The sequence below is a fragment of the Apis laboriosa genome, unplaced genomic scaffold, assembly GCF_014066325.1.
Source record: "Apis laboriosa isolate Shangri-la unplaced genomic scaffold, ASM1406632v1 scaffold83_cov151, whole genome shotgun sequence".
NCBI classification, from domain to species: domain Eukaryota; kingdom Metazoa; phylum Arthropoda; class Insecta; order Hymenoptera; family Apidae; genus Apis; species Apis laboriosa.
This window is the reverse complement of record NW_025224581.1, coordinates 149,737-162,049: the sequence shown is the minus strand read 5'-3', so window position 1 is coordinate 162,049 and position 12,313 is coordinate 149,737. Positions and strand designations below refer to the sequence as shown.

General features: G+C 39.9%; 1 protein-coding gene across 1 annotated transcript; it reads left to right on the top strand.

The window, feature by feature from the left end:
* The first annotated feature begins 9,494 nt into the window (after positions 1-9,494).
* On the top strand, positions 9,495-11,275 carry LOC122719535 (proline-rich protein 2-like). The gene is made up of 2 exons (XM_043945447.1): positions 9,495-10,034; positions 10,620-11,275. The coding sequence occupies exons 1-2, from the start codon at positions 10,010-10,012 to the stop codon at positions 11,273-11,275; spliced, it is 681 nt and encodes a 226-aa protein (XP_043801382.1). The 5' UTR covers positions 9,495-10,009.
* Positions 11,276-12,313: the final 1,038 nt, after the last annotated feature.

Here is a 12,313-nt window from a genome sequence, read left to right as displayed (position 1 = left end):
AGAAAGAAATGAATAAAAATAAGCGCGGATAATAAAAATCTTTTCATTTTCATCGACGTATATATATATATATATGTATATATATATGTATATATGCTCGCAAATATACAAACAGAGAGAAATAGAAAAGAGAACATGCGATTCGTACATTGGTTTCAATTAAAATAGCACCATCGCATAATTGACTGATTAAATAAACGCGATCGCTGCCGAGGAACGATCGAACATCGCGGGCCACCAACGTTTTGAAGAACGGAAGAATAAAAAGAAGTACCGATGGTATATCCATGTTAAATGTAGACATATTGATAGAATTTGTTCGTTTTAGGATACTCTGATAAAGGAAAAAAAAAATAACAAAAAATAAACAATATCAGATTAACATTAAAAAACATTCGTAACCCTAAAACGTACAAGAATGTAAATGGTCCTCACCGGACTATTCTAGCAAAAAAAAAAAAAAAAAAATCAGATTTCTATATCGATGTCTTTCAACAATAAGTTGTTCATGTTTGGAAGTTCTTTTACGAAACAAGAGCGAAATGATGAACGTCGTTGCAACTTAGGATCGCGGTTTTTCGAAAGGTCTTCGAGTTAAGCCCGACGTATTGAAAATCATATAAAGCTTTTATTTCTTTTTGTTTCAATTGATAATGCAAAAAGGAGCATGTATTATTTCTTTTTTTTTTTTTTCTCATGAATAATTGATGAATAATTTTTTTTTTATGAGATATGCCTCGAGATGCTTCTCTTGTTCCAATGGTGCTATGTTGCGAAGTATTTCTAAAAAAATCTTAGTTTTTTTTTTTTCTTTTTTGAAAATTTATTAAGGAAAAATCGTCGGGAACCAACGAGATCGTTGACGTATTGTGAAAGAAATACGATCTAAGACAGACCTTCTTCACGTCCAAGTCTGATAAACCGTATTCGAAGGTAAAAAGACTTCTGATTTCAATGTGTGAGTGTATATCAAAAATAGATACATTATTGTTGCGATTCAATATAAATTCCGCGAAATTAATTAAACAATAACTGAAAACAAAGAATGGAAGAAATAATATGACGAAGAGGAAAAATTTCTTTTTCTCGTAATAAAGATTAAAATAAAGAAAAAAAAAAAAAGAAAAGAGGAAGGGCTTGTACGAGAATACGTGCCATAAAACTGCTTAGATAGTGACTTTCAAAATCGAACGATAACGACGATCGTTTGTATGTGCTTTTAACGAGCCCTTTATCAATTAGAGAGACTATAAGATTGTAGAAGAAAGTTTAAAGGAAAAAAAAGGAAGTGCAAAATTCCATATGGAAGATTTTATGTAATTAATTTCTGTTTTGTTACCGTGGTTGTTTTAATCTCGAATTATAGTGCGTGAGCGTTAAAGAAGAAATTGAAAGAATGTGCGTATGTATGTGAAACAAAGAAAAAAAGAAGATAAAGAATGAGAGATATCGAATCCGCGCGATCAGACGTGAATGTATGAATGAGAACACAGAGAGAAAATTAGAGAATGATTAATATTCAAAAAAAAAAAAGAAAGTCTATGTTCGTTTTTTTGTTTTTCTTTTTGCGAGTTTTTTTCTTCATTTTGTATACTTAGCAGTGACTTTTTAGCGTAACCCTCGTTTCCCAATTTAATAATAATTATTATTACGATACAAATATTTTTTATTATATGGGCATTTCAGTTCCTAAATTGGAAATAAAATATCTACTACGAATGATTTCAGTTATTGATAAGGCTCAAGTAAGTGAATATGATTCCCTTCAAAAATTATATAATATTTGAAAATTTTAATTTAAAACTTCAAAATTTTTATTTGAATTTATAAAATAAAAGAATTTTAACCTTGAATATTATTGAAAGATGCCTGCTTTGATTCAATGCATAAAAAATACTGCTCCATTATTTCAACCATAATGTTTATAAGTGATAAAAAAAAAAAAAGGTAAGTATTATTAAAAATACGATATTAATTATGTATATTTTAAATATAGAAATTACGTAGCTAAAATATATAGAAGGATAAAAAAAAATGTATTAAAAATGTTTTAAAAGTAAGAATACCTTCGATTTATGAACCTCGAATGCATCCTATACATAGTGCTATGAACTCCACGAAACAATCAAAATAAGAAGAAAAAGATATGCGGAATGTACAAGCATGTGCCGCGAAATTTAAAATCTCTTTACGGTGGCTATAAACTGATAACCTGTTTAACCAGTTCGGTAATAGTAAACGTAGAACGTTTCGTCTCACAAAATCTCGTTTCTACTTTATTTTTCCTACTGATTATTATTTTTACTTGGTATATCTTCTTTCTATCTTATTATATTTCACGATAAATTTCAAAGAAATAATCTTTTTCTTTCAATTATATCCTTTTTACTAAAAATAAAATATTATATCTTTTTATTAATAAGACTAAATTTATGTAAAAAATTAGAAGAAAAAGTTAACGTACATACCTCTTTCAAAAAATATAGCGGCAATAAAAACTTTTTCGTCGTGAAACATAAATTTATCGATCATTTTGCTTATTTAATCTGAATATTAATTATCGCACGTCGGCATAAAGGTTAGTCTCACGATCGAAACTCGCAGTAACGCTGCTGGCAACCTTGTTACAAACATACCTAGATGAACACAGATACGTATAGGTTGTACACGTAGCGAATAGAACAAGGTATGTAGTAGGATGGAATTGTGTTTACCTCTCCAACCCCCGACGACAATCGGCAAATACACTTCGATGTAGGATTGTCGTGCACCACCGCATACCAAACTATCTTTGTGTACGTAATGCACTAGCATAAATCTGCATTCAGAGACGAAATTCTCGAAAATTCGTATTTGGGCTTCACGAAAATTTAGTATTATATAACTTAATTCCACTTCGATTCGTTACTTGTTCGTGATGAATTTTATCTTTCGACTATCGCAATTTCTTCGATACTCCCGCCAAATGATTCGGTTGTAGATGGCGTGGTTGCAACAGTATTTATTGAGTGTTCATAAATTAAGAAAGATCTAATCTAATGACGCTTTTACAATGGAACAGACATAAAAATTTTTTAAAATTTTATTAAGAGCAATTTATATGTAAATTCTAATTTAATATATCGTTTAACAATCTTTAAAAATTAAAAGAAGTAAATTTTAATAGATTAAAACAGTAAATTAAATTGAAATGAATACAATACTGTCCAAATTAATTACGAATCCTGAAATGAAAATATCTTGTTACTTACTTTTCAAGTAAATATCAAATCCTCCTTGAAAATGTATCTTTAATGGCATCCTAAAAAACAATTTTATTTAAATTATATTAATTATATATTTTTATTTTAGAAAATAATTTTCATTATTTTTATATATTGACGAAACAGTATCGATTTTTACAAAATTTCATAAAAATATTATTGATACTGTTTATATAGAAATGAATATACTATAAAAAAGAAATACCCTGAAAAAAATAGAATTATAGAATAAATTGTAAATGAACGAATGATGATTATTGCACTTCTCAGTCGGTAATAATGCATAAAGCGATTCGTCGTGTGCACTGGTATCGATCGAGAGAACAGGCGCAAAAGATTATATAGACGTAGATGGAGGTGCGGGGTTTCTTGAACATCATTGCGGTGACGAGCATGTCACATCTTCACGTTTCGTGCGAAGCAGAGAATGCACGTAACCGGCGCAAAGCTTTCTTCCGCCCGGTTCTCGTGAACACTTCACCTACCAGACAATAGTTTACCGTATCGACCTATTCTCCCTCCTTTTTCCTCGTACGTGGCTTCTCCCTCCGTGACTCGTTCTCATCTACCTCCTCATGCCACCCCGCCCTAACCAACCACGAACTTGCTCTTCTGGCCTTCCCTTCGTGCCTTTCCGTAGATTCAACTTGTTTCTGTGTGCCATGAACTCCAAAGCTTCCGAGTCCACTTAGGAACAGCTGCGAACAGTCCACGAGAAGAGTTGCTACCTTTCTAACTTTCCTTTCATATTTTTAAAAGCTTGATATTCCACATATCACGATGATCAGCCTTCCTATTTTTATATTATCCTATAATTTATTTAATTTCATAGAATTAATTTTGTTTCTATTATTAATTTAACTTCACTTTGTAATTTCAATGAAAATACAAGGAAGATAATTAAAACAATCCTTAACTCTTATATATTCATAAAAAAAATAGTAATTTTTATATTTCGCCTACGTGCATCTTAATCCTATGTCCTACGATAAAATAAAAGAATTAAATTTTCTTTAATATTAGTTGCATTAAAAAAAAAAAAAAAAAAGAATTTTCTTACTCATACATTCGCTATATTATAGATAATTATTGAAACTACTTTCAAATCTAATGGATGTTAATTTGCTCGGGATCGAGCGCGACTCATAGACTTCCCTCCGCCGAGGTTTCCGAAGGTCGAGATTTGTTCCAAAGTTTGTATGAATGAAACTTATCCTAATATCTCCGTGAACAGCGTGCGGCTTTCTTCGGACAGTTCTGGCCGAGGAGGAGTGTCGACCAAAAGTGCAGAAAGTCCACGGGAGAGCGAGCACGTGCGAGCAAGGATCGGGTTTGTGTTTCAACTCGTCCGAATCGTTTCAGCTAGGGTCAGTGGAACGTGCTTGTGTACCAACTGTCCGCAACTGTCATTCACCTCGTGGCGAGCCACGCGTTCGCGGCAGATATTTCCGTACGGTTTGCGGGAAAAAGTTATCACCGAGACGGGGAAAAAATCGAAATGCCACGTCGGATGAGTTTTCGCGGCTTGAGAACTTCTCTTTCATTTCAGTGACACGGGGGAGGGATATTGGAATGAAAAAAGGAAGAGAGGGAAAAAAAGAAATTCTTTTCCACCTCTACGTAATCGAAGAACATTTATCTAGCAATCTCTACTTTATCCAGATTTTTAAATTTCCCTCTTTTTTGTACGCGTTTCTGTTCTAATGATCCAAAGTGCATAAAGAAAATTTGAAAGATCGCTACTTATCCCCGTTTCAAACTTTCTCGACGTATCATTCGCATTTGAAAACTTTCGTGCATTTTATCCTAAACACTCGACGAGCGATATATATATATACACAAGTAAGCAATCTACGAAAACTACATACGAATATCCGTTTTCACGCTATTTCGTTATCGCATAACGATGCCAACATTTATCTCGAAAAGTTCTTTGCATTTGATGCAAGGAGGGGAAAAAGAGAAAGAAAAGAGGAAAATAGAAGAAAAAGAAATTGACACTTGTTCGAATAGATCTGGCTCTATTCGCGGTCATTCAGAGACGCACATTACACGTGTACCACCTCATTGAGCTTTCGCGTGAAAAGATATATGCCTCGTTAACGAAGCACGGCTGTTTAAAGCTGTTTCCCGTATAGTCGCGTGGTTCTTCGTTCGGCGACACGTCAACTGTTACTGAAGGCGACTTTTCATCGTCCTCGGGATATAAAAGGCGGCCATACTGACCCCGAATCCGCGGGTTATCGAATCGTGCCTTCACCAACAGATAGGCATCGAGATGCGTACTGACGTACAGTGTGCGAGCGTTGTTCGCGTGACAACGAGTCAAGCGTACTCTTACTCCCGTGGTTTTCTCGCCTGACAACCGCGACCTTCGAACGTTTATCGGTCGAAAAACTTTCTTCGTGATTTCGCCTCGCTTTCGAGTGAGAAGTCTCTCCTCTCGTCACGCACAGTGAGTGATTTTATTCCTCGAGGAGATCTCAATGGATCGTGGCAAGAGCCGAGTGGAAATAATGGACGATGATGGAAGATGGAAAGAATGGAACTGAGCGGTATATTTTTGTCAGGTATGCTTCAAGTTACATAAATAGTGAGATTTCGAATTTTTCAATATTACTTTGCGAATATATTTAATGTTCGACTGGTTTTAAGTTAAGTAAGTTTGATTCGTTTGCAATGATTGTTTGAATGAAGAGAGGGGGAAAAAAAAAAAAAAGAAAAAGAAAGGCGGTATCAAAGAACAAATCACGAGAATTCTGGTTATCCGTGGATAATTATTACAGAGTCGAAACTTCTGCTTTCTCCAAATTTCCTACCATCTACCATTCGATCGTGTTTCCCATTCGAATTCATGTCAGTTGATAATAGCAACAAATATCTCGAGCTACGATTCAGCCTCGTAAAATTTTAGAAAGTGCTCCGGTCCGCATAACTTCCGGCCTCGTGAGCTAATCTTCTCCGTTTTCTGGTAGTTGGACGTGGTGGTGAGGTAGGTCGGCATAGTTTCCCGTTGATGCCGCCTTTCTATTCGAACGACTCGCCGGGGAACAAGGAAGCATAACGCGCGCCGGTTGCCGCGACGCCAGACGCGGCTGCATTCACGAAAAGGATGGAAAAATGAACGCGCGTTGCTTAGAAACGTAAATGCAGTTAAGTTCTGCCTGGATGCGCCCGACAGTTCTCAATATTCTCGATGCGAAACACGAGGCTACATTATACCGCTAACGATACCTTTTATGGAAGACAAGAAGACTTTTAACTGACTTTTATTTATAGGGAGAGAGAGAGAGAGAGAGAGAGAGAGAGAGAAAAAAACTTTAAAAATCGAAGAATTTAAAAAAAAAAAAAAAAGAAATGAAATAAATTTACGAAATAAACTTCAACTTCGAGCCACTTTATCGAATCAAAGGAACGAAGTATCATACTTTCGCAAAAAAAAAAATAAAATTAATAAAAATAAAGAATGATGAATACGTGAAATCGAGTCGAAAAAGAAAGCTATCTTAAACGTAAACCGCATGAAAGTGGCGGTTTGAAGGTTAGCAGGCCTCCTGGCGTCGCATCACCGCCTAATAGAATGACTGGTCGTCTGACCACCATAACCTCGCCGACCCATCGACCCCAGCTATACGTTCCTGGGATAAACGCAGAGAGTAAGAGGCGGAGGAGGAGGAGGAGGAGGAGGAGGAGGAGGTGGAGAAAGGTGCAGAAGGAGGAAGAGGGTGGGCAGGGTCGAGGGTGAACCCCTTATTGATTTTTAGGGTGACACTGTCAACCGGCGAGTGTTGAGTCCCCCCTCGACGGGAGGGACTTTGAAACGACCGAGGAGTGAGAAAAAAATGTGGCGGCCGCTGCGCCATTGCACGCGCGAAAAACATCCCTCCTCCGGTGTTTTCTCCTCCTAATTATAACGATAAATGATGGCACGATCGACCGAGATTTCGGTGAAACGGGAGATCTCGATTCGTATTATCGCCGATCGTGTAACCATCCGCTAGACTCGCGAAACATTTTTTCCCGTGTCGTGTAAAAGTGGCGAGTGCGACGTCGGCGGCGGCGGCGGCGGTGACAGAAAAGAGTAACTGTGGCGAGGCGCAGTCCCGTTGCGGTCGGGGGTTCGGCTCTCGGCGCAGGGCCGTACGCATCCGTGGGCGACACTCCACGTGGAACAGCTGCCTCCTTGCGTCGTCTTGCATGTTTTACACCAACGTCTCGGCCAACACTCGGATCGTGGTTTAGTTCCTGTGAAACGATCGACGCGACGGTGGACAAAATCACGGCCGTTCCACACACTTTTTTTCCTCCCCCCTTCGTTAACAATCCGGTCAATTTTATTTATTTTGTTTATTTATTTTTTTCCTTTCCCCTCCCCTCTCTCCCTCCCTTCTCTCCCCTCAATTCGTATCGGGAGTAGAGTGAGTCGTCGTCCATGAATGGGAAACGAGTGAAACGCGTGATGTGTTTTCCCGTGATCGTTTTTTCGTGCCCGATCGCTCCTACGGTATCCGCGTGTGTGTTCTTTGTGCGCCACGTTTTCTTGGTTGCCTGTGCCGCCGCATGTAGAGAAAGTAACGAGTCGTAACTTTCGAGTGTTCGTGAAACGGTGCGCTAATAGGAGGATTACGGAAGCACAGCGATGTGTTTCTTTGTCGCGCGTCAGTTTCTAGTTTGCCGCATAAGGGGGAGAGGATTGGATTCGAAAATCGAAGGGAGGAAGTGTGAGAAATAATCGAGAGCGGGAGAGAGAAAGACGGAGAAAGAGAGGGAGAGAGAGAGAGAGAGAGAGAGAGAGAGAGAGGGAGAGAGTTGGTGTCGACGCGTGTTGGCCTATGCTCCCGCTTCTGTGTGCGATTCTTTTTTTCCCACCTACGTATCTTGTCCGGTTTGCTTCTTCGATGCTAAACAAGGCACCGGCTCGTCTCATGCTGTTTACAAGTCAACGCGATTTACGTTGTTGCACGTAAACGTAACGTGTACACGGAGCGTTACTCGCATGCAACAGGCGACACCGCGTTGCCAAAGTTTCCTCTTGATTAATCGATCGGAAATTACAACCGATCCGAGTATTTACAAGGATACGAATTAATCGCGGCCGCGGTAGACGCGGCACGGATATCAAGAGAATCGAAGAAACGAAGCGTAGAGGAGCGTGACGCATTGGCGTAGAGCCGGCAAGGACAGTCGCGTCTAGGGAAAAATCGGGTGAAAAGTTTCGGGTGCACGCGCAAGGAATATCACAGCGGTGTAATTACGCGAAGGTAGCGCGCGGCTTAGAATCAATACGAACGGATTACTTTACGACGACGGTTTAACCGGGATCGAGAGAAAGCGTGAAGACGTGTACACGGAAACACACGCGTGTTAACCGGCCGAGATATTTTTCGACTGGTACGGTAAAGGTACGGGGCAAACGGCGGAGAAAAGAGGAGCACGGAGCTACGTGTGCCTTCATGGGGTGTGCTTTCAGTGTGTTTGGGCGGGGTGTGAGGCAGACGTTGCTGCCGCGTCGACTCATGCAGCCGGTCTGTTAAAAATGGCAGCGTCGTCCGATTTTCACGTATGGAATAACAATTGTTGGCTACGGCCGAGGAAGAAATCCAGTTGACATCCGGGCGCGGGCAGTTAGGAGTGGATAGTGAGTACCGAACACGTGGTCCGTGAGGGAGCAGCTAGTCTAGTTCACTACTAGGTGCGTGTGTCGACTAGCTACACTCCTGGCGCACGTGCGTACGTGTGTTTCTTCGAGTCGTCGCGTACGGTGCACGTGTGAGTGACAAATGCGAGTGAAAGTGTCGGAGACTAGTGACTTTTTTTCTTATCGTCACGCGTTCCTCACAGACTTCTTGTATTTTCATTCGCGAAAGCTGTCTTGACACTTGAAACTTGACGTTTCGAAGCGTCTGTGTCGATACTGTCGCGTTCTTCGAGTGTTTACCATGTAAGTTCGTCGTTTCATTTTCATTGATAAAAATCGATGGAGTGCTCGTATGTTGGACGAAAGACCGATTCTTTTTTATAATTCGATAAATTATTACGATTCGTTCGATGTGAATTAACGCGTGAATTAAAAGCTGGATAAATACAAATTCGAATGCTGTGGCGCCACCTGCGCGCTACGTCCCTGACGAGGGTCGTCTGTTGACTCTAGTGGTGTTTATTCGCGCTTGCCTCTTCTCTCTCTCTTACACTGAGTCATTTGTGTTTGGACGGTCGTGAATTTTTCTGCAATGTGACGGCAAAATGAATGAAGATTAGCGTGATGTCGGACCTGTGCACGCGCCTAAAAGTGGGTGCGCGCCTGGATCTCGACTGGAAAGCTGGTGGAACATCTTGAAACACGTCGAAAATCAGCGTGAAAATGCCGGCAACGCGACCGTACAGGTGCCCATTGTTATCCCTTGCTTTCACGTTTTTCGATAAGACGATGTGTCGACAGACTGCGAATTCAGATTTTTGAAGAGTATCGTAATTCGTGCTTTGTGTACTTCAAGTGGCCTCGTCACAGTGGGACTCGTGAAACGCGTTCTAACCACGATATAGGTTAGGTTACCGGCACATAACCTTAAAGATATTCCAATTAATATTGGAATTATTCTAAACGTAGGAATTGAAACGTAACGTTCTTGTGACCTCTTTTAATTGAGAATAAAGTGTATCGACGAGAATTGACAATTTTCACCAAGTGCTGACTCCTACATAGTGGGTGATCGGTGCAATGGAATGAGCTGGGTGATCATAAGACAATGAAGGCCAATGGGACAAACAATGGTGATTTTCTTTTGTTACTTAGTTTCTTTAGACCTTTTTGAACATAATATATCCTATATTACTTTATATGTAAGCATCGATATGCATAACATTCTATTAAAGTTGTTTACATTATGTTGACATGTTATCTATACATTAATGAGTCGTATAGTGTTGTTTAAAAGAATTATTATATCAAATATAGATAAAATATGAACAGAATAACAATATTAGTTATTTAGATTATATAGAAATAAGCTTAAAAGTTAAAAAAATTGTTAAAAGCTTCGCGCACTATATAATAAGTAAAGTATTACAAAGATATTGCTCATATGAATATGCACAATATTTAAAATTGAAACTTGAGCATCGAATAGACTCTCAAATAGCACTAGCTTCCTTGTTACATCACCGTAAATACTATTTTAACATTAATTCCTGTTTCTTTTGGAATCGGAATACCTTGTTACTCTAAAAACTAATATCTACCGATACGTACATCACTGTCCATCCAATATATACTGTACATTCCTCTATTTCCTCAAGATTATATCAATCAATTCAATATAGAGGACAAATGTAAAAAAAAAATGTTTACATTTCCAGGCTGTAGCCGCCTAAACACGCCATTGGCAGCCACTACCACACTGGAGGATCCGGGAACACCAGCCTCTTGGAAGGGCCCGCCGCCCGGCTCGGAGGCATCGCCCTTTACACCCAATTCCGTTGGCCAGGGTGGTGGCCCTGGCTCCGGTCCTTACAACAATACAGGTGGTCCACCGAGTAATGCGGCCTTCCAAGGCCCAAGCCCTTTCCCCGGTGGTGCTGGTAGTCCAGCCGGGGCGCCTCCTTATCAAGGACCACCCCCTGGTTCCGCGACCCCTCAGTATACTGCCTCACCAGCGCCTAGCGGCTCCTCGACACCTGGCCCTGGACCACCGCCCAACTCGTCGGGCTTCCCACCGCCACCCAATAATTCCGGGCCCCCGTATAATGGGCCCGGGCCGAGTCCATTCGGCTCGCCATCTGGCGGGCCACCGCAATTCGTCGGTCGACCCGGTTCCTCGGGGCCGCCGTTCGTACCTCCGGGAGCGGGGAATCCTCACTTCCCTTCGCATGGTCAACCGTTTGGTGGACCCCAATACGGTATGCCACCTGGAAGCCCGTTTGGACCTGGTCACCCGATGACAGGGCCTATCGGGCCTGGACATCCAGCGATGATGGGACCCGGTGGACCCGTCGACAGGATGGACCAAGGGTGAGTCTTGTCGATTTTCTCTCTCGTCGACGCGTTGCTTATCAATCGAGGCTTATCAATAGATAAAATCAACATGGTTTGATAACAAGTATTTTAAAATAATACGATTTCTTTGATCGATAAGTAACGCGATTTATCATTGAATTTAGCAAGTAACGTGCTTCTTATTGAATATTTGATAATGCATGCTGATCGTTTGTTTGGTAAATGGAACTTGGGTTCCTGGTAAGGAAGAACGTTGTTGTATCGAACAGTGATATATGGGGAGGGTATTGAAAGAAATAGTCTTGAATTTAAAATGCAATTGCTTGAACGCGATAACATCGACGGACTTTCGAAGGGCTTAAAGGTTTCTTTCGTTCGTCGAAAAGTCGTCACCCTTAACGTGTAAAACATAAGAGCAACGCGTGTCTGACGCAAGTCGGGCTTGCTAACATTCCTAGATAACGCGGTCCGCAGGTAACCGCTATTATATTTATCACTCGTCTCCCGGTTAGTCCGCATTCTTCCTGACAATCCAGCTTCAGCTGGGCTACGTTCTTACGCCCTTAAAAATTTCCTCGATCGTTCGCTAATCGACGATCATTCCTTCCTTTCGAACTCGTTTTCGAAATCGATGTAAGCCACGGATATTCTATATACATGGCATATAGGGATTGTCCACGTTACGTATCAGCGGAAAAGTTATAAATAGGGAATAAAAGTAGCAATTATTTTTACGGAGAATAGTTCCCTCTTTCATTCTTATTTTTCAATAGAACACAGGAAAACGGTAATCATCGCATAGCTTAATTTATAATTAATTTTATAATGCGTGCACACTTCAGATTTTGAATTATTATTATTTTTTTTTTTTGTTACTATAAAATAGATTTAACTATAATATTATAAACGAAGTTGAGATTTCAACTTCATATTATCAAATTCTTCTTTAATACGCAAATTGAACGATTATTCTCATAAATCTCCGTCTTTTTCCATTTTCTTTCTTCATGACTCGAAGGAAAAAGCGTTTCTTCGGGCTGAGAAGCACTGAGCTTTC